The sequence below is a fragment of the Haliotis cracherodii genome, unplaced genomic scaffold, assembly GCF_022045235.1.
Source record: "Haliotis cracherodii isolate W230 unplaced genomic scaffold, xgHalCrac1.p SCAF_7, whole genome shotgun sequence".
NCBI classification, from domain to species: Eukaryota; Metazoa; Mollusca; class Gastropoda; order Lepetellida; family Haliotidae; genus Haliotis; species Haliotis cracherodii.
Window position 1 is genome coordinate 62958192 of NW_027266330.1, and position 23251 is coordinate 62981442.

Genomic DNA, 23251 nt, shown 5'->3' on the forward strand with positions numbered 1-23251 from the left:
ATTGTAAATATTTTCTGTTGCAGTCATGTTCAAATTACTTTCATTGTATTCTGGCCTTAATACTTAAATAAATCAATGATTGGTATCAGAGGAAATGTATAACATTACCCTCAATTATTTTTTTGCAGATGACCTGATACTCGTAGCATATTCTACAATAAGATTACAAAGAAGATCAGACTGCTTGCACCAACACAGTTTTTTAGGAGGGTATATATCAAAGTAGGAGAAGTGGTCATAAAACGGAAGCAAAATTAAAATTGCTAATCCGGAATCCGTGTGTTCTCAAAAACGCATTGAACTGAGAGACGTTTATCCAGAGAACATGTTAGCTTTGTAACCTCGGACTCCTAACCCAGTGACCTTGAAGAGCGAGCCATCCAATGGTGTTTTCGACAGTTCTGTTGGGGTCAACGTGAGAGACGATGACGTGACGTAGAGGTCGGTGAAGTCCTTTCCTCCGAAACAAAGCGATGTTATCTTTTCACAAGGGAATTTGACAGTACGGATCACGTTTCCTGGAAAGACAAAACATCAATCCATTACAAGGAACTAGTGAGTGAGTGAGTTGGGTTTAACTCCGCTTTTAACAGTATTCCAGTTTTATCACGGCATGTAAGCTTAATGTGGGAGGAAAGCCCGAACTGATGCAGGACTCAGACGATTATCACTTTGGTGAAACCCACGAGCACGGGTATGGTGCTGACAAAACTAGAAACATAATCAGGGCGAACCGGGATTCGAACCCACAATCATAGGTTTCTTTGGTGCCAAAGGGATGCAACACAGCACAGCGAATCGCGGCACCTTAGACGACTGGGCCACCCATGTACTTTCTATTGTAATGTGTGTATAACTGTATAGTGTACTCAGCAAGAGGGCCCTCTGAAAATAATCGAGTCTGGACCAGGCAGTCCAGTGATTGACATCATGAACATCGATCTACGCATTTGCGATACCATGACCCGATCCCTTTAGTCGCCTCTTAAGACTAGCATGAATTGCTGCGGCTCGATATTCTCGAGGATAACAGTGTTTGACAGTGTTTGACTGTGCTTGACTGTGTTTGACAGTGTTTGACTGTGCCACATATGAACCATGTCAGAACTTGTTGATGCATGTCATCGTATCCCAATTGCTTTGATCGATGCTCATGGTGTCAATCAGTGGATTGTCTGGTCCAGACTTATTTACAGACGTCCATATAGCTGGAATATTGCTGAGTGCGGCTTTAAATAACGACAACAACAAAATCAAAATGTGATAATTGAAAATGCATACATTTTCCAGATATACAGGACCGCCTTCGTGTACTAGTGGTAGAGCGTCCGCTTGGAGTGCGGAGAGTTCGTGGTTCGATCCCGGCCTGCGTCATACCAAAAGATGATAAAGATGGTATTTGTTGCTACCCTGTCTGGCGCTCGACATTTAGGGGCTTAAACAAGGACTAGTCGGCTTGGAGTCAGTACAATAGTCTGAGTGGGGTATTCATGTTAAACTGCGGCATGGTATCTCAGTGGGCTAGCACCATAAAATCGGCATCAGTCCGGACTAGTACAAGCAGCCACACACATGGGCATGCACGTCGCTATATAAGTTCAATAATCTTGGACGCGACGCTGGATTGACTTGCTTTTCCTTCTACAAATGCTCTAGGTGTGCCTTGCACTCACTTACCAGTCGTTGGGTAGATTCGGAGAACTTCCCCCCCCCCCCCCCCTCCCCCTTATAAGCGGCAACCCATAATTTTCCTTCCGTATCAATGGCCATTCCGTCTGGGATAGCCAGATCTCGGATATCAGAACATCTGCTGAATTTCTGTCACAATTCTCTTGTCGACTGAAAACAAACAGCAGCTTAATAGAAAGGTGTTTGTCCTGACCCTCGGAACATTTAAGACCATACCTGTATCCATCAAACATCCCGATTAGAATCAGGGAAAAGTGGAAGTTTAACTGAGCCCTGGATAGCATTCGGCTTCACTCGGCTTGTTCAGCTACCTGCGCAATGCATCGTTAAGCATTGGACCAGTGATGTTGTAAATGTAATAAAAAAACTGTCAATCCAATAAAATTTGGTGTAAAGGGCACATTAGCTGTGACAACTATGAATGGACGGCTGAAAACTAGTGCTGTCACCAGGTGTTAGCGAACAGGGTAAGAAATCACAGATCCCACCACAAAAGGTTTGTACAACACAACGATAAATGTTCAATTCCTATACTACCGCTGTATCTCCTGTTAAAAAAATAACCCGGCAGCCAGGGAACTGCAGAATCCAGAATTGATTTTGAGACATTGTAAATGTAGCAAAGTGTTCTAAAAGTGTAATTTAAACAAATTTAAGTGGGAAGATTAACTCCAGAGGGATATCGCACGACATTTCTAGCGATACATATGTTTGATGAAAAGGCAAACATGTACAGAAGTCATTCTCACTTTCACTCATGGCGCTACGACCGTTTGTGGAACGGGCCCTGGGACCTTTGGAGTTGAGGTGGACTGGGTGGTTTTGATAAGTGACTTCAGTGTCTGTTACAGGTGAAGGTAGAATTTACATGCAGCTGCATCATTGGGACACTGAACAACACACAAGACAGAACGTGTGCCCTGGTTGCTGGGAGTGCCAGACTCTACTTACTGATGGCCCCAGCTGCGATGTCAAAGTCGAAGGCCCAGACCTGCCTGGGGATGGAGTCGACGAAGTACATGATGCTGTTGTCCTCATTCCAGTCCATGCCGTTGCCGATGCTGATGTTACTGATGTGTTTTTTGACGCTGCCATCACTATCCAGGCTGTACAATGAGCCCTGATGCCTCGGCCATTTGTTGAGGTCAGGAATATCCTTGCCACAGAAACCAGACCTTATGTGCAAACTATCAGGTACTTATTCTTACATATACTATCAGACCCGTGTCAGTGAATGCTCATAGCGCTACATGGACAGGATGTTACTCCTTGCACTGACAGGTAGCAAGTGTAGTGACTTAAGCACTTCTGTGTGCATGTTTTCTGGTATGGGTTGTAACCCTGGCTGCCGGTTCCTGAACAGATTGTAGTCTAGAGAGGGATTTTGTGTTGTTGCTGAACAAACTGTTGCAAAAATCTAGTCTTGAAATCACAAGAGATTTTACAAGAAGATGCGCCGCTTCGTCTGACAAGAGCTTGCGAGAGTTACCAATATTTCGCAGATGGAGTTTGCATAATTTGCACATTGATTCTCCGTTGTGAGGCCAGGCTTCAGATACACCCCATGGGTCTTACTTTAATTTCTGATGTATATGGATGTGTCACCAATCAGAATAGCACTAATCCCAGTCAAAGCTCTTTTGGCTTTGGCACCAATTGACAAACCTCAGTTTTACTGTCACTCAGCTTGAGTTTGCTATCTGTCATCCACGTCTTTACAGGTTTTGCACAGCAATCCATCGGATTCAGTTCCACTATGGCATGTGATGCTAGAAAACTAATTGAAAGCTGAGTATCATCAGTATAACTATGGTGGTCAATGTTCCGATGGCCGATGAGTGTGCTGAGGTTTCCAGTACACAGTGTAAACAATATGGGCCCAAATACTGCGCCCTGAGGTACACCACATATCACATCATTTATGTCACTGAAAAACAGTAACCAAACTTCAAAAAATTAACAAAGGAAAATGTATTACTTCCCATGAAATCAACAACTTTATGCCGGAAACCAAATACGCACCTGCACAAATTTAAGATATATTTTGTTTCTAAAAACGAGCTACGAAAAGCACAAAATATAAATAATGGATGATAAAAGAAAAAATACTCGTTGCAGTAAAGTGGGTCATCACTTTGAATTAAACTGGAACTGTCACCCCCTCTGATTGAGTCATCGTTTAACATTGATGTCTTCAACTCAAAACTGTAGGACAATGATTAAAACGAACTCGCTCTGATCTGCATATAAAAAACGCTCTTCTTGTGCGTTTCAATTTCAGCATTGTCATCAAGATAGACGGGAGTCATAAAAACTTTGAGCACTTTGACATAATCGTTTAATATTGGATTCTACATCCTGAACGCAGATCTATCTTTGATTTACCCAAAGTAATTGAAATGTCTCAAGCAAGGTTTAAGATATCACTTGGAAAACAGATGAGTGGGGTTTTGTCATTACTGGTATTGAATTGAATTAGTATTCTTTTGAATTCTCGTGATTTTCTCCAGGATTGAAAAGTTATTACAAAATGTGAAATAACGCCTTACATAAAGAAAGAATTTCAAGTAAGAAATGGTGGAAATATATTGTTTAGATAGTGAAATAGTAAGATTTTTTTTATTAAATTTAGATGATAAAAAACTTAAGCTAATTCTCAACAATATTCATAGATTATGGTTAGGGAGAAAAGAGATGTCACGATAAAACCTTTGAATAGAGTATACTAAACTTCACAGAGCTTGTATTCAGACAGCCTGTAAGGACCAACTATTAAAGTTGACCAAACGGAGCATCCTGAAGAAGATTGAAGATGAATTCACACCATGGGTAAATTCAGTTGTAACAACGAGAGCTGACGGTTCAGTATGCCTTTGACTTGATCCGAGAGACTCGAAGCAATACAATGAACTCCAGATCATGTGCTAACGCTCGATGACGTCATTCCGAAAGTGAGTGGTTCTACACACTTTAGCAGGTCGCGTTCGATGAAGAACGCCGAAAATTGTGCACATTCAGTATGCCTTGGGGAAAATTCATATGGACTCGCCTTCCCTTTGGTTTGAACTGTAGTGGTGATGTGTACAAGAGGAAATGGATCCCATGTTCGGTGATATTGATTGATGTACTGGAATTGCCGATGATGTAGTCGTACATAGCAAAGATGAACTGTCACATGACAAGAACACCCCTTGAAAGGCAAGTTCCAATTCAAGGTTGAAGAAATAAATTTCATTAAGCTCGATGTGGGGTTTAACCAGATAAAATAAATCAAGTGGAATGCATCTATATAGCCTCCAAAGAATCTGACTGAACTTCTATCTTTCATGGGAATGATAAGTTATTTAAACAAATTCTCACCAGCAATACAGAATCATCAGAATTAATTCGACGTTTGATGAAGAAGGCTTTACCATTTTTGTGGGTAGTGGAACACGATCTGGCATTAATTGAACTCAAAAGAATCATTATAGAATCGCTGTTTCTCTCCTTCTAGGACCTCGAGAAGCCCAAAGTGATACAATCAGATGCAAGTCTAAAAGGGCTGGGATGTGTGTTGTGCCAAGAGGGGAGACCTGTGTGCTATGCAAGCCACTCTCCGAGCCCAGCAGAAGAAAACTATAGCAACGTTGAACCTGAACTTCCTGCTGCATCTGGGGAGATTTTGGATGTCAAAATATGGCATTGATATCAAATATAATTGAAGGCAACATAAATGCCGTTGCTGATGCACTGTCACGTGTCAGCAGGAAAGAAGAACCTCCCGAAGACATGAAAATCCCACTGATCTCTATTGACACTGTTACAAGAAGCATATTTGCTACACGGCCGGAAACAGGAAATATACGCAGTATAAAGGTTGACAAGTGTGACCGGTACATTGGGAGACCGGAACCCTACGACCAGAGTCGCAGTCAGGTCGGATGTCAAAGGTCAGCTTTCCAAGGACCCGTGTCAACAACAACTCTCACTCCAAACGATTTGAATAGTGTAGATATTTTACAGCTTTTCGCAGATGAAGAATCAGCTGCAGTGAACACACTACAGGATTTTCTGAAGTTGAAAAATGGCACGAAATGGTTTCATACATTCCAATTTAGATTTATCAAGTATGATGAAAACAGCGAATCTGTTTTGGCCGAACCCTTCCTCAGAAGTACTAATTCCTTAGCCTTGAATATAGCTGAGATTAACACTCAAATAAAGGCTTATCACAAATTGTACACTGCATCACGAGAATTTCAAGTTGCGCGTCGTGGGTGAAAGTTGGATTCTATTGTTTATTTAGACATGAACTCCACTGGGTATTGTTATTTACTAGCTATCAGTTACATTCATCTCCCTAATAACTTGAAGGATAAGAAAGCTATACTGTACATAAAAAAACGAAGGCCAAATGTGTTTTTTTTATCTATCTTAGCAGCTCTACATCAAGTGGATAGAGAACAAAATGCGAATGGCTAGCAAATATCAAATGTATGAACCAGAAGCAAATATGAAGGAACAAACGAATGTCAACGTTTGAGAAACAAAATGATATTTCAATCAATGAATTTGGTTTTGATGAGAAGGATGAGGTATTTCCTTTACATAAATCAAAGTCCACATATTCAACGCTGGTAGGATAACTGTTGCTGAGCAAGGAAGATAAAAGACATTTCTTTCTTATCAGAAACATGAGTCGTTTAATGGGAGATAGGTCTAAACATGATTGAGCATTCTATTGAAAAAATGGCTTCACAGGTACAGTAGACGGAACCTGCGGGAGGAACATACACCCACAAACTGAGGAAGAAAGATGGGCCATTTTAATTACAGAGCTCGTCAACTCCGTGTTCCTCGTGTAATAACAGGTAACAAGAAAAATTAGCAGCCGTCTACTGAATCTTACATCTTTTCAACATCAGAACCATCAGGTAACTGTGGCCACTGATGCAGATGCATGCCTATGAATATGCCTCCTCAGGGAAACAAAAGTATGCCATATGTGTCAGAAAGAGTTCGTGACCCTGAATACCACTGGCACATGTCGAGGGGCAGCACATGAGGATTGTAATCTACAATTTTCACTTTCAAAACCAAACGGGAAACAGGTCAAATATTGTCAGGGATGGGCTGTGCCTCAATCATTACCCGGGCGTGACTTTCACCGGGTCAGATACAAGGAGCTTGACACTTTAGACTTTAAGAACATTCCAAAAGATGCGTATACGTGTTACATACACATTAGGAGTGGACATGGAGCACCCTGAAACCGAACATACCTGTCACAATGACTTTCTTAAAACTATGGTGATTATTGATGATATGTTATCTCCTTATACTAAGCAATTGAAAGAAAACTATGTATTAAAAGTCGACCAGTCAGAAAAGTGGTTCCAAAGTATGTTTTGCATTACAGAAATTTACAATTCCACTTGAAACACTCTTCCTGGTTGAAACATGTCATTGAATTTAATACAGAAAAGAGAAAGCAGGCCAAAAAAGAAGCAGATAAGGCGCTTTTCAAACTTCTTAATAACTCTTGTTTTGGACGTTCAATGAGGTTAACCTAAACGGTTCAGAAACCTATGCACCATTGCCACCTTCGAGGAATGTAAAATCTTTTATTCTGATCTGGCACATGTCCATTTGAGAAAGGCCACTCTCTACCTTAACCAACCCGTGTATGCAGGGTTCACTATACTAGATCTATCGAATGTTCTTATGTATGACATTCATTATAACTTTATAAAACCAAAGTATTTTCGTAGACACTCATTCATTGTGCTACGAGATTGAAACGCCAGAACTGTATGTTGGCATGAATGAGCTTTTTAAGCAATGACCACCCCACTAACTCACTCTGCTCCAAAACGAATACAAAGGTGGGAGGCAAATTGAAAGATGAACTCGGGGGTTGTGTGGTGGAGAGTTTATTGGTCTTAGACCTAAGATGTACTCATTGCTGTATGAAGGAAAAGAAATTCAAAGAGCTAAAGGTGTTTGTTATTTAGAAGCAGTTGAGACACGCATTATTCAAAGAATGGTTGTTCGTTTATGTACAGTATCGTTATGAAATGAAACAAATTCGCACCTTTGGTCACCAACTGTTTGTTGTTAGCATTAATAAAGTTAGCTTGAGTCCTTTTGACGATAAACGTTTTATCCCTCAAACACTGCCCTATTGTCACTATCGCATCATAAATCCTGATGTTAACAATGCTTAAAAAACATTTCATACCTCAAGTGTTCCCATTAAGAGATCGGTGCTTTATTGTGTGCACATCCAAATATTTGTTGTAACACCACAATTACAGCTGTGCTGTGTGTACATGATTCTGTTGTAACCTGAGTAGACTTGTGAGGCTATTACAACTGCTGGAGAAAGTCATGTTAGCATATTATGTGTCATCAGATGTATTTTATGCATAATTGCAAATACGTTCGTATTACATTGATGTAATGTTACCTCGTTGTCTAAAGCTGTTGTCTGACATATTAAAGTTAACTATTGAATAAACATATTGACTGTCAGCAGTGTGTTTGGTTTTCTTTTTATCTTGACAAGAGACAAGGTAACGATTATCCATTTTTGACCTCGACCATGATATTCACATATTACTAGTCAAGGGTCGAGGGGAAGCCCCGACAGCACCTAACAGGAGATGTTAAAATACAAAGGTTATCAGTCTGTGTGTGTCTCTTGGTCACTTTCTTCACTGTCAATGCTGGCGTGATCATCTGTCTCAGAGAAGTCGACATGAGAAAGCATATCTTTCACAAGAGGCTTTAACCATGGCTTCATCTTAGAAGAGATCTCCTTAGGGTGGGTATCTGAGTCCATGACTCTCACTTTATCCAGAATAGGTTTGAAAAAAGGTCCATTACCAAAATAGCGCACGGGTGTAGCAAGTCGGTCCAAGACCGTCTCCTCCCAACATACTGCAGTTTCTTGTCAATCAATCTTTCAGAACGCCCTTGTTCTTTATACTTTCCCTTTTTCACCAGGATATCATTTTTGCAAACTTTCTCAAAACATACGAATCTATTCGTCACTAATAAAATAACTGATCCCTTCGGATGTAATTTGATGAGCTTTGAGCATACGTTGTTGGAAGCACTGTGTCGATGGAAAATGTATGTTATCTAAAAAGCGTCTAGCTCTGTGTGTATGGAAAATGTATGTTATCCAATAAGCGTCGTGCACTGTGTCTATGAAAGATGTATATTATCTAATAAGCATCTAGCACTGTGTCAATGGAAGATGGGGGCACGTTTACCTGAGGGACGATTTCTGACAGTAAGCAACTTAAACCTAACCATACATAAATGCTGTGAGGGGCAAACGAAAGTATACGCAGTTAAATTTGATTATTTCTATGTAACCATCTTTCATCCTTGCAACAGTTTGTGAAAGGGTAATATGTGGCACGGTAATTCTGTGTAAAAATAAACTGGCTCATTGACGACTGAGGTAAGAAATGTAAGACAGTAAATTTGTGCCGATAAATTCAAATTTATTGATTTTCCAGGATAAGATGTCTTCGATACCCATAAGCACTAGTGTATCCTATGAAATGTATTTATTTTCTATTTCCAAACGTCTTAAATCAAATTATTTTTTTTTAAAATACAACCATGTAAAATTATTCTTTGAGTGCTAACTAAGCGCTAGTACAGTTCAATTATGGGATATAATAGCCCTAACTTCAGATATTAAAAGAAAATAAACTATAGAGGTATAGTTTCATTGACTCCTCTGTTTACTTTTAGCCATAGGTTATGATGTTAAAAGAAATGAAGACAGGCGCCACGGGCCGAAATTTTACCATACTTTAGGGAATTAGTACATATCTGAGGTCGCATACACCTTTTCCGACAGAACAATAGCTCGTGTGTCTCACGTGTCTGTCCGCCAGTATCAGCTGCGGGATCAATGAGGTCAACAGGTGAAGGACGCCCAGACAGTAGTGGGGGCAGCGCACAGAGACAGGATCATAACCGCGAGTGTTAGGGAAGCGACACACTACGGTGAGTACATACAGCTGTGTTTCTCTGTCACTAAACCTTTTTACCTTTTATGACGAGACCCGTGACGATCCTGGGTAGAATAGATCTTCAGCAACCCATGCTTGCCGTAAAAGGCGACTTTACTTATCGTAAGAGGCGACAAACGGGATCGGTGGGTCAGGCTCGCTGACTTGATTGATGGATGTCATAGTAGCCCAATTGCGTGTATCGAATGTCACGATGTCAATCACTTGATTGTCTGGTCTAGATTCGATTATTTACAGACCACCGTTTGTTTGTTGTTTCACGCAGCACTCAGTAATATTCCAACTATATGATCGAGTCTGAACCAGACAATCAAGTGATTGATGTTATGAGCAATGCCCCGCCCCATCTGGGTACGATGACACTTTGTCAAATAGCATGACCAGGTCTCTGGAACAGGTCTAACTGGAATACCCACGGGGAACTACAATGTAACCTCACTTCAACATCATGTCAAGGCCATAACCTCACTTATCACTTCATTCAAGTACAAAGATGAAGTCGTGCAGTTAGCGGGGAACTACAATGTAACCTCGCTTCAGCATCATGTCAAGGCCATAACCTCACTTATCAGTTCATTCAAGTACAAAGATGAAGCCGCGCAGTTAGCGGGGAACTACAATGTAACCTCGCTTCAGCATCATGTCAAGGCCTTAACCTCACTTATCACTTCATTCAAGTACAAAGGTGAGGCCGCGCAGTTAGCGACTGTTTAACGCTGAACCAACAATTCAGTTGTTATTTTTCAGTTGTTCATTCATTTATGTCTTTCATTCATCGGTTCTTTGTGAAGTACTGCATCCATCTGGCCCGGGGTTATTATTATTGTTGTTATTATTAGTAGTAGTAGTAGTAGCTCAGGGCCCTTGTCCACTCTACACGCAGCCGGGACAGTGAATGGGGCTTCTCCCAGAAAGGGCTCCTTAGCGAACCCACCCAGAACTTTTTGGAGAATGTGAAGACTCCCCAACACTGAATGCATTCTGCATTAGCCAGATTGTCAGAAGGGCTGAAGCAAGAGATTTTCCATTAAAGACCAAGGGCTGCTGCGAATGTTAATGCCCTGAAAAATAGCGTTACAGTTATTGTTGCTAAAATGGATGGGATTTGTTTTCAAATTAAAAGAAATAGAGGTTATCACGCGAGTGTGTTTATATAGTGTTTATTCCTAATACAGGATATTTACCATCCCCAAACACACAAGAGTGATAACCTCTTTATCATATAATGTCATTCTTCAATTCTGTGTTGAAAATCGCTTTGCATCTCTCACAAACATTACCGAAACATTGCAAGTTTTCCTGTAATGTGCGTATTAATATAGATTACGTCACACGGTTAGTGATGTGTGCGTCGGACAGTGACAGTAGCCAATATAGTTCCAACTGAAATCTGATTCTTATACAGTGGCGAAACAATATATACACAAAACAACAATTGCCTACAGAAATTGTTTTTTTACTTGCCTTTCGCGGCGATCCACCGGTCTGTCCGCTAGAGTAAGGGCCCTTCGTCAAAGGGAAGCTTCTCTAACCCTAGTCTATGAGACGTCACTGCCTATCTGTCCTGTCATAACGTTAAAAAGTGCAGTCAGATGTACACACAGCGACAAAACGAAAAAAGGTGACAATTGGAACATATTTCGGCCAAATCCAACTATTTATATTTTGGAAAAGGTTCCAAGCTGCAGAGGTCTACAAGCACAGATATGGCTACTAATCTCGCTTGGTTAGTGCCCTCGCAAAATATTTTCGCAATTTATATCTTCAAAGTTGCCAAAACTTGTAAAATACCTTAGCTACGTCACAGTTAGACACTGAGTTTCAGTATATTTGACTAGCAATTATCCCAGTAGTTTCTCCAAATTCCCTATGGTTAATTCTGACTCAATCGCCGAATGACAAAGGCGACGCCATGTTTGTTTATAAACACTGAATCTTGCATCTCTATCCGCATACGACCCCAACGGATATCGCTTTTATTCGTTGGCTTTATCCTGCCGAGAAACCAACCCATTATATGATAAACAACAATATCGGTTTGAAAACATTTACTGCAATCAACACGAATGTCTTTGATATGGAAACGTCAAAGAACAAACCAGTCACCTATCCCTATCCCTCTGACGTCACTTAACACCGGGCGTGATAATGGCCCGTCGTCAAGCAATATGAGGGCATTATCAAGTTACAGTGGCCCGCCCATTTCTGATAACATGTGGGCAGTTTAATGATAATTCTATCCATTTTAGCTATAATTTTATTAAACATTTATACATCGCATGTATCCAAGTACTTGTATCTGCTAAAATGCGGTTTTATTTGTACCCGGACCAGTGGATCCGTTTGCATTCTAGTTATCATTCTCAACTCCCTGGGGAGTATACAACCGAATCTGCCATGGAACACATTTGAACGAAGTCATTTGCCTAGGGTGACACGCCATGGTTTGACACTTGAGTTTCGGATGTGTGTACGTGTTCGTGTGTCCACCACCTGGTCATCTCCCATCGGGCGAGGGGGTTCTTTTGATTGCACAGGGTGTATGTACTGTACACTAGAGGTAGTGACAACACTGTAAAGACATGTAAACTTGACTGGTCCCAAGGATGAATAACAACCCGGTAACTAGCGGGATACAAACTCGCCTGGAGCTTTTGACCGCTTGTCCACTCCATCCCTAGTGACCTAAATCTGTCGCAAGAAGTCGTACACGTATTCACTGAGGTGTTCAGTAGCATGGACACAACATCGACAGCGGATACAACGTAACAAGCATTGTCTTCACAGCATATTCTTTGGTCGCCCGTGAACATCCGGGAAGGAATAGGTCTTCAGCAACCCAAACTTGCCGTAAAAGGCGACTATGCTTGTCGTAAGAAGCGACTAACGGGGTCTGGTGGTCAGGCTCGCTGACTTGGTTGATGGTGTCATCGTATCCCAATTGCGTGGATCCATGCCCATGATGTCAGTCACTGGATTGTCTTGTCCGGACTCGATTTTTTACAGACCGCCGTCATATAGCTGGAATATTGCTGAGTCCGGCGTTAACAAACAAACAAACAAACAAAACTTTGGTCATATCTACATTGCTTCTTGTACTTCCTGTCAGATTATGTCTGAGAAGATCGAGGTCGTTGTGAAGAATTCTACTGATCTGGGGGAGGGACCCCACTGGGACGACACGATACAGAGCCTGTACTACGTGGACATGTTCGTCGGCGACGTCCACAGATACAACGCTGTCACAGGAGAGGACAGCCGACTAGACCTTGGAGGTGAGTCCAGTTGCTAGATCTTTAAAAAATAAACACTCCTGATACATCGGCTCGCGTGCACAATGTTTCTTTGTTGCAATAGTCCAGCTATTGCTGTCTATAGATAATCGAATCTGGACCAGACAATCCAATGATGGTCATTGCTTTACGGAACTGAGATACGATGACATGCATCAGTCAAGTCTGACCACCCGATCCCTTAAGTCACATGGGTTGCTGAAGACCAGCTCAAACCCAGATTGTGCCAATTCATTTCATCCGACAATTTTCGACAGTTTCGAATGTTAGATCCCATTGAAGGAACAGTAGGGTAGCCTTGTGGTTAGAGCCTTCACTCGTCCCGCCCCTGCTCGACTCCCCCAGTGATACAATGTGTGAGGCGTGATACAGTTTTACTCAAATGATCCGATTTGTCTGTTATACGTTTCGGATCGGACCACCTCCGTGGTCTAGCGGTAGAACGCACGCCCGCCCTGAAAGCGGAAGGTTCGGGGTTCGAACCCCGGCCGCGTCATACCTAAAGAGGTTAAAACATATTTGTTGTTACCCTGCCTCGCGCTCGGCATTAAGGGGATAAAACAAGGACTGGTCGGCTCGGAGTCAGTATACTGTGTCCGAGTGGGGTATTCATATTAAACTGCGACATTGTATCTCAGTGGGCTAGCACTATAAATCAGCATCAGTCCGGACTAGTACAAGCAGCCACACACACACGTGCATGCAATAATATTGGACGCGATGTTAAACCCAATTTCACTCTTACCCGCTGGGGATCATTAAACCTTATTCAAGATATACTCATGAGACAATAAACGGGACATCGAAATATTACAGAATTATGTATGTTTTGTGTAAAGAAGTGTCAACACCTTATTTTCATTGAAAACCTGGTCTGCTCTCTGCATTGCCAAATAATCTCCGGGCGTCAAACACGAGCTTCCCTTTAAGTCGCTCCTTTAGTTCTCAGCGCATGCCAAGTCTGAACTGTCATGTCATCATGTTTCATGCGTGGAGACTCTGTGGCGAGCGTCATCATCCCCCGCCAGAAGGGAGGCTTTGTGGTGAGTCAGAAGACAGACCTCGGCCTCTTGGACTCATGGGAGAGTGGCAAGGTCACCAGCATTGCGAAGGTCGAGGCCGACGCCAATATGTTCAATGACGGCAAAGTGGATGCTTCCGGTAGACTCTGGATTGGTAAGTTCACGTTCTTGTGTCTTGTGTTGAGTGAGTTAGTGACTGAATGTATGTAGGTATGTATGTATTGATGGATGGATGGATGTATGGATGGATGGATGGAAAAGGAACTAGCTGAGCTAGCTAAAATGTTTTTTTATTGCAGCTGAAAGGCATGCATGGAATGGTTGTTGAATGCTTTTTTATTTCAAAATCAAAAAGGAAAAGGGATGATTGGGTAGCCTGGTGGTGTAAAACTTAACTTACTTACTCATTATGAGTGAGTGAGTTAAAATCATCGTCGCAACGGTGTTATTTCAGCCATGTAGTGACTACTCATAATATTTTATACAGACCAGTTTCTATTGGCCAACTCCTGTACCACCAAATGCAAGCTTACACAGGTGCAGCGATCTTTCAGACAGGGCGCTTTATTAAAAAAGCGAGAACATTTGATATTATTTATATGTTTGTTTGTTTGTCATTAAATGCCGTACTCTTCAGTATTTCAGCTATATGATGGCGATCTGTAAATAACATTGTGAGTATCGATCCAAGCAATTGGGATCGATGACATGCATCAACCAAGCCAGAGTCTGACCACCCGATCCCGATAGTCACCTCTTACAACAAGCATAGTCGCCTTTTACGACAAGCATGGATTGCTGAAGACCTATTCTCCACCCGGATCTTCACGGGTCTGATATTATATGTAAGAATAACTACCTGATAGTTTCTACCAAGGGTCGTGTGTCTGTGGCAAGGGTATTCCTGACTCCAAAAAGTGGCCGAAGCATCAGGGCTCATTGTACAGCCTGGATAGTGATGGCAGCGTCAAAAAACACATCAGTAACATCACCATCAGCAACGGCATGGACTGGACTGACGACAACAGCGTCATGTACTACATCGACTCCATCCCCAGGCAGGTCTGGGCCTTCGACTTTGACATCACAGCTGGGGCCATCAGTAAGTAGAGTCTGGCACTCCCAGCAACCAGGGCACACGTTCTGTCTTGTGTGTTGTTCAGTGTCCCAATGATGCAGCTGCATGTAAATTCTGCCTTCAGCCGAAGATCCGGGTTTGATTCCCCACATTGGTGTAATGTTGAAAGCGCATCTCTGGTGTCCCCCGCCGTGATATTGCTTGAATACTGCTAAATGTGGCGTAAAACCATACTAACACATACACTCACATCTAGTGGGTAACGATATTATAGTCTACCATGTAATTTCTTCTCTCACCCTTGTAAGACTCTGGGGCTCCTCGCTGTTTACCTGCCTGGCGGCGTCATACCAAAATACGTTATACACTCGCGTCTGGTACTCGCTGTTTACCTGCCTGGCGGCGTCCTACCAAAATACGTTATACACTCGCGTCTGGTACTTGCTGTGTTCCTGCCTGGCGGCGTCATACCAATATACGTTATACACTCGCGTCTGGTACTCGCTGTGTTCCTGCCCGGCGGCGTCATACCCAAATACGTTATACACTCGCCTCTGGTAGTCGCAGTGTTCCTGCCTGGCGGCGTCATACCAAGATACGTTATACACTCGCCTCTGGTACTCGCTGTGTTCCTGCCTGGCGGCGTCATACCAATATACGTTATACACTCGCGTCTGGTACTCGCTGTCTACCTGCCTGGCGGCGTCATACCAAAATACGTTATACACTCGCGCCTGGTACTTGCTGTGTTCCTGCCTTGCGGCGTCATACCAATATACGTTATACACTCGTGTCTGGTACTCGCTGTTTACCTGCCTTGCGGCGTCATACCAAAATACGTTATACACTCGCGTCTGGTACTCGCTGTGTTCCTGCCCGGCGGCGTCATACCCAAATACGTTATACACTCGCCTCTGGTAGTCGCAGTGTTCCTGCCTGGCGGCGTCATACCAAAATACGTTATACACTCGCCTCTGGTACTCGCTGTGTTCCTGCCTGGCGGCGTCATACCAATATACGTTATACACTCGCGTCTGGTACTCGCTGTTTACCTGCCTGGCGGCGTCATACCAAAATACGTTATACACTCGCGTCTGGTACTTGCTGTGTTCCTGCCCGGCGGCGTCATACCAACATACGTTATACACTCGCCTCTGGTGTATATGTAAGAATAAATGTGGAAGTTAAACAGTACAGTACAATCATGAGTGACAGTGTATATGAAAAGTGTATACTACAACATCTGTATCTCTTTCATCAAATATCTCAAGGTGTTTTCAGGGCAGTTAATCTTCCCATTCATCTGCAACATGTATCATATTTTAAAATCAATTCTGTTTGTTTGTTGCTTAACGCCGCACTCAGCAATATTTCAGTAATAATCGAGTCTGGACCAGACAATCCAGTGATTGACATCATGAACATTGATGAACGCAATTGGGTAACGATAACTGAATCAAACAAGCCAGCGAACCTGACCACCCGATCCCGTTAGTCGTCTCTTACAACAAGCATAGTTGCCATTTCGGCAAGCATGGGTTGCTTGAAGACCTATTCTACCCCGGACACCTTGAATGTTCTAACCTTGATCAAACAGAGTCGTATGACGCTCTTTGAAATCTTGGTAAAAAGGGCATGCGCGATTGTATCTCAAAAGTTGTGAAATGTAAACACCAAAGGCTGGAGCTGATCAAGGGAAAGTTGACTATTTGAAAGTTGACACTCGCTCACCAAGAGAATTTCAACTGAGTACTTGTTGATTTCAATTGCTCTCCTATACCCTAGCTGACCCTTCAGATTCTTCAAAGTTCTGTCTTTGTAATACAAGAGGATGGACAGCAATATGTAACGTGAAGGTTTTCCACAAATCACCTAACATGTGAGATCCCAAATTGTCTCCAGCTACTCATGATAATCCTTTGATGTAAGCAGCTTCCCTAAAACAAACTCATCCCAGATTTCTGACAAAACATTTTGGGCAACAAATGCCCTCAGATACCACTTCCTTACGATAGAGAGCTAGCTCGGAGCTATTGTGGACATGACGGTTGCTAAAGTGTAGTAAATACGGACCTATTGTGGACATAACGGTGGCTAAAGTGTAGTAAATACGGATCTATTGTGGACATAAAGGTGGCTAAAGTGTAGTAAATACTGACCTATTGTGGACATAACGGTGACTAAAGTGTAGTAAATACGGATCTGTTGTGGACATAACGGTGGCTAAAGTGTAGTAAATACGGATCTATTGTGGACATAACGGTGACTAAAGTGTAGTAAATATTGACCTATTGTGGACATAACCTTGGCTAAAGTGTAGTAAATACGGATCTATTGTGAACATAAAGGTGGCTAAAGTGTAGTAAATACGGACCTATTGTGGACATAACGGTGGCTAAAGTGTAGTACATACGGATCTATTGTGGATATAAAGGTGGCTAAAGTGTAGTAAATACGGATCTATTGTGGACATAACGGTGGCTAAAGTGTAGTACATACGGATATATTGTGGACATAACGGTGGCTAAAGTGTAGTAAATATGGAACTATTGTGGACATAACGGTGGCTAAAGTGTAGTAAATATGGATCTATTGTGGACATAACGGTGGCTAAAGTGTAGTAAATATGGAACTATTGTGGACATAACGGTGGCTAAAGTGTAGTAAATATGGAACTATTGTGGACATAACGGGGGCTAAAGTGTAGTAAATATGGATCTATTGTGGACATAACGGTGGCTAAAGTGTAGTAAATATGGATCTATTGTGGACATAACCTTGGTTTAAGTGTAGTACATACGGATCTATTGATTGCTTTTATTTGGTGAACCCAATGGAGTTACTACCTCAAATGAGCTGTGAAGATCCGGGGTAGAATAGGTCTTTAGCAACCCATTCTTGTCGTAAAAGGTGACTTTGCTTGTCGTAAAAGGTAACTAACGGGATCGGGTGGTCAGGCTCGCTCATTTGGTTGACACATCAATCCCAATTGCGTGAATCGATGCTCATGATGTCAATCACTGGATTGTCTAGTCCAGACTCGATTATTTTACAGACCGCCGTCATGTAGGTGGAATATTGCTGAGTGCGGCGTTAAACAACAAGCAAACAGACAATACTACCTCAATTGCATGCTGGTACAGGATTATCTTGTGTTATCCAGGCAACAAGAGAACTGTAGCTGACTTCAGCTCCACTGAAATCCCAGATCTGGGTTACCCGGACGGAATGACCGTTGATACGGAGGGGAAATTATGGGTGGCCTGTTTTGACGCTGGGAAAGTTGTCCGACTGGACCCCGAGACTGGTAAGTGGTGTAAATATGTGCGACACATGAACATTTGAACATCTAAAAGCAAGCCTATCTTCCAAAATTTATCAAAGATTGGATCTCACATTGTCTTATTACCCTTACGGGCTTAAATAAATGATATATCATTTTGATATTTGCACAATGTGCAATTAGTGATTCTTGAAGCTGATTGGTCAGTTTAAAACAAAGTACATTTTTATTGGACGGTGGGGCTTTCTTTCTCTCATTGAGGTCATTCATTAAACCAAAGCATTCATTCTTAGTTTCCCGTTCTGCAATATCACAGATGCGAATTTTAAGACCAGAAACTTGGTTTCATATCAACGACATGATTTCACATTATATTCAACATAGCATTTATTTCACATGATTTTCAGTTTCCAATAAACATAATTACAAAATCCAAAACTACGTCTGCGTTCTTTGGCTGACAATTGGACACCTGTCAAAGTAAATGACCTTGTTAAAGTGGACGGTCGGCCACGCCCATGGACGCATGACTGATTCCGATAAAAAGGACTATTTACCGTATTTGGAAAGTCAGTCAAAAACACGTCACTGTGATCACCCCCATGAACTGGCACCCAAGTTGTGGTCTAAACCTGGGGACGAATGTTTTCTGGTGGCTGTGTACAAATTGTATCAGAATATTGTCTGGTAGCCGTGTACAAGTTGTATCAGAATGTTGTCTGGTGGCCGTGTACAAGTTGTATCAGAATGCTGTCTAGTGGTCGTGTACAAGTTGTATCAGAATGTTGTCTGGTGGCCGTGTACAAGTTGTATCAGAATGCTGTCTAGTGGTCGTGTACAAGTTGTATCAGAATGTTGTCTGGTGGCCGTGTACAAGTTGTATCAGAATGTTGTCTGGTGGCCGTGTACAAGTTGTATCAGAATGTTGTCTGGTGGCCGTCTACAAGTTGTATCAGAATGTTGTCTGGTGGCCGTGTAGAAATTGTATCAGAATGTTGTCTGGTGCCCGTGTACAAGTTGTATCAGAATGTTATCTGGTGGCCATGTACAAGTTGTATCAGAATGTTGTCTGTTGGCCGTGTGAAAGTTGTATCAGAATGTTGTCTGGTGGCCGTGTACAAGTTGTATCAGAATGTTGTCTGGTGGCCGTGTAGAAATTGTATCAGAATGTTGTCTGGTGCCCGTGTACAAGTTGTATCAGAATGTTATCTGGTGGCCATGTACAAGTTGTATCAGAATGTTGTCTAGTGGCCGTGTGCAAGTTGTATCAGAATGTTGTCTGGTGGCCGTGTACAAGTTGTATCAGAATGTTGTCTGGTGGCTGTATACAAGTTGTATCAGAATGTTGTCTGGTGGCCGTGTAGAGATTGTATCAGAATGTTGTCTGGTGCCCGTGTACAAGTTGTATCAGAATGTTATCTGGTGGCCATGTACAAGTTGTATCAGAATGTTGTCTGGTGGCCGTGTGCAAGTTGTATCAGAATGTTGTCTGGTGGCCGTGTACAAGTTGTATCAGAATGTTGTCTGGTGGCCGTGTACAAGTTGTATCAGAATGTTGTCTGGTGCCCGTGTACAAGTTGTATCAGAATGTTGTCTGGTGGCCGTGTAGAAATTGTATCAGAATGTTGTCTGGTGGCCGTGTACAAGTTGTATCAGAATGTTATCTGGTGGCCATGTACAAGTTGTATCAGAATGTTGTCTAGTGGCCGTGTGCAAGTTGTATCAGAATGTTGTCTGGTGGCCGTGCACAAGTTGTATCAGAATGTTGTCTGGTGACCGTGTACAAGTTATATCAGAATGTTCGCCCGCGAGACATTTGCGATGATGACAGTTCATTTTATCTTTCACCCAACACACAGTTCCATGTCAAATCTGGCAACACTTGGCGTTAACGCCAACCAGTTGGTAGAAACAAGCTCGGTTTGCTCCGGGGCTGGACTATCTACTAACAAAACGTTGACGAAAAATAGGGCTGGGAAAAGAATGTTTGTTTGTTGTCTAACGCCGCACCCAGCACAATATCCCAGCTATATGGCGGCTGTCTGAAAATAATCGCTTTTGGACCAGACATCATGAGCATCGATCCACGCAATTGGGATACGATGACAACCAAGTCAATGATCCTGACCACTCGATCCCGTTAGTCGCATCCGGGTTCGAACGTGTTTTCAATAACCCATGCTTGCTGTAAGAGGCGACTAACGGGATCGGGTGGTCAGGCTTGCTGACTTTGATGCATGTCATCGATCCCAATTTCGTAGATCGATGGTCATGATGTCAATCATTGGATTGTCTGATCCAGACTTAATTATATACAGACCGCCGTCATATAGCTGGAATATTGCTGAGTGTGGCTTTAAACAACGAACAAATCAGGGAGAAACCACAAGCTTCAATTGATCATCAGCAACCCATATTTGTTGTAAGAGGCGGCTAACAGGATCGGGTGGTCAGGCTCTGTGGCTTTGTTGATGCATGTCATCGTATCCCAATATTCTTTAGATCGATGCTCAAGATGTTAATCGTTCGGTTGTCTGGGCCTGACGATTACAAACGTACAGACCGCCGTCATATATCTGGAATTTCGCGGAGTGCAGCAGGGTAAACAAGTTATACACATATTACAGTATTAACTACATGTTCTGATTATATTAGCAAATGATTTGAGTTGGTTGAAAGTATTGATATTTTTGTCCATCCAGGAAAAGTGATCCGAACTGTCAAGTTCCCATGTGAAAAGATTACTTCCTGTTGTTTCGGCGGGGACGACTTCACCGACCTCTACGTCACATCGTCGAAACACACGATGACCGCAGCAGAACTGGAGGCAACACCATTGGCTGGCTCAGTCTTCAAGGTCACAGGGTTAGGAGTTCGAGGTCGCAAAGCTAACATGTTCTCTGGCTAAATGTTTTCCCGTTCAATGCATTTTCAAGGATAAATGTTTTCAACTATTTGTAAATCTCATCTCGATGTTTTATTCAGGGAGACTGATTTTTGCAAAATAAAGCTAACGAAACACAAGGCCTTGTTTTATATATACATGTAACTGGTTTGTAGACGTTGCTACGTGTAGATTCCCAAATTGAAACAGTATGTTAACTCAGAAATCTGTACGCAACAGAACCTAGTGTGAAACCAACAAACAAACAACAAGTGGAATACAATTACCAATTGTATAACAAAGTAAACTATGTTTAAAAATCAACACAAATTACTGCACAGCAAGTTCAGTGACAGTACATAATAGAGTGGTAGTACATTATTCAGTGGCAATATGTTATATGATGGGAATGGTCAGTATCAAATACAAAAATACAGTTGTGATAGCAAAAGTCAGTGATAATTATGTATATTCACCCAGCGTCGACACCAGCTTCCGAGAAGGGCCAAGGCAGGGAATCAGGGTCGATGAGCGATCCTCACAAGAAAGCTGGTTCCGTAGCGACGAGAGATACGTAAACACGCTATCTCCCCCTTATATACAACCTAACAAACTACTGGAAATTTCCATATCATGCCTTCACCACATAGAACATTACAGAAATTTCGGTAACATACTATCATCGTCAGCGGTATACTGGACCGGAAGTTTACACACCACACCAGCATCTAAATAGAATAGTTATAGTTTCCTGACGTCTGATCACTGTCCAAACACAATGCAGTGAGCGTCTACCCAATCCGAACATAAACAATGCAACACAGCTACAATCACTGTTTAACAATAAAATACGCTGCCATATAACAACGTTGTGTTTAAAACCATAGAGTCGGTGCTTTAATTAAATAAGAATCAATATTTTGAACAAAATGATATCTGTCTGCATATGCAAGGAAAGGTGTTTGTATTGCATGTACATACAAAGACAGCCACGCCCCCTTGTTCTGAACGCCCCAACACTTCCCACACGGAAATACTATCCTGAACGTTTGAACTTCATTAACTCAGGTGACAGGTGACGTCAGCGATATCAATCTCTGTTCATCTTTTAGTTTTGATTATATCCAACTATACCTATATCTGTTCAGCCTGCAGCGGGCGGGCGGGTAGCCTAGTGGTTAAAGCGTTCGCTTGTCACGCCGAAGACCCGGGTTCGATTCCCGACATGGGTACAATGTGTGAAGCCCATTTCTGGTGTCCCCAGCCGTGATATTGCTGGAATATTGCCAAAAGCGGCGTAAAACCGTACTCACTCACTCAGCCTGCAGCCTTTGACATCAAACTAGCCCACTAGCCCGATACTACTTAATTGTACTAAGGACAAGTCAAAAGCCAATGATGGTAGTTTTCATTGATTTCTGAACAAGTTCTCAATGCTTTAATTTTGCTAAAACATTGTTTACACTAGCCCTCTGAACTATGAACATACGGATTTCTAAGGCTGTTCTGATTATATTTCCAGGTTTGTCAGCACCATATCAGTGTTCGTGGGTTTCACCGAAGTGGTAAACGGACACGAGCTGTACCACTACGGCTGTACCAACTCGCCTTCATAGAACTGAAATACTGATCCAAGCCACGTTGAACAAATTCTATCCAGCTTTCCCGCGAAGATCCGGGGTGAGTAGTTGTGTACAGTACCCGAGGACCGCTCCTGGCTTCTGATTGGTCGAGAGGATCACGTGACCTGCGCAGGGCATGATGGGACTTGCGCGCGCATCCAAGATGGCGTCGCATCCGTTTCCGGTGGCGCGCGCACCCCCAAGAGGGCGTCGCTTCCGTGTCCGGTGGCGCACGCCTCCAAGAAGGCGTCGCCTCCGTTTCCGGGGAGGAGGAGGGGAAAACCCGGAGAAGCGCACGTAAAAGGTGAACGGGATCGACATTGAAAGAAGCGCGTCAAAAA

At 42.5% G+C, this 23251-nt stretch overlaps 1 protein-coding gene and 1 pseudogene across 2 annotated transcripts; one reads left to right on the plus strand and one right to left on the minus strand.

Moving 5' to 3' along the window:
* Positions 1-312: 312 nt before the first annotated feature.
* LOC139449076 (regucalcin-like) lies at positions 313-6633 on the minus strand (annotated as a pseudogene).
* A 2995-nt stretch (positions 6634-9628) lies between these two features.
* Positions 9629-21384, plus strand: LOC139447640 (regucalcin-like). Of its 2 annotated transcripts, XM_071229052.1 has the most exons (6): positions 9629-9702; positions 12838-13003; positions 14018-14197; positions 14921-15145; positions 18285-18428; positions 21107-21384. In XM_071229052.1, exons 2-6 carry the CDS (start codon positions 12841-12843, stop codon positions 21310-21312), a joined length of 918 nt encoding a protein of 305 aa, XP_071085153.1. In that variant the 5' UTR covers positions 9629-9702; positions 12838-12840; the 3' UTR covers positions 21313-21384. The 2 variants fall into 2 exon arrangements, with proteins under 2 accessions (XP_071085153.1, XP_071085154.1); XM_071229053.1 differs by lacking the exon at positions 14921-15145.
* Positions 21385-23251: the final 1867 nt, after the last annotated feature.

Coding starts and splice junctions, on each gene's coding strand:
- LOC139447640 (XM_071229052.1), top strand. CDS start 12,841: ATGTCTGAGAAGATCGAGGTCGTTGTGAAGAATTCTACTGATCTGGGG. Junction 13,004..14,017: donor CAGCCGACTAGACCTTGGAG/GTGAGTCCAGTT, acceptor TCATGCGTGGAG/ACTCTGTGGCGAGCGTCATC. Junction 14,198..14,920: donor TTCCGGTAGACTCTGGATTG/GTAAGTTCACGT, acceptor GTTTCTACCAAG/GGTCGTGTGTCTGTGGCAAG.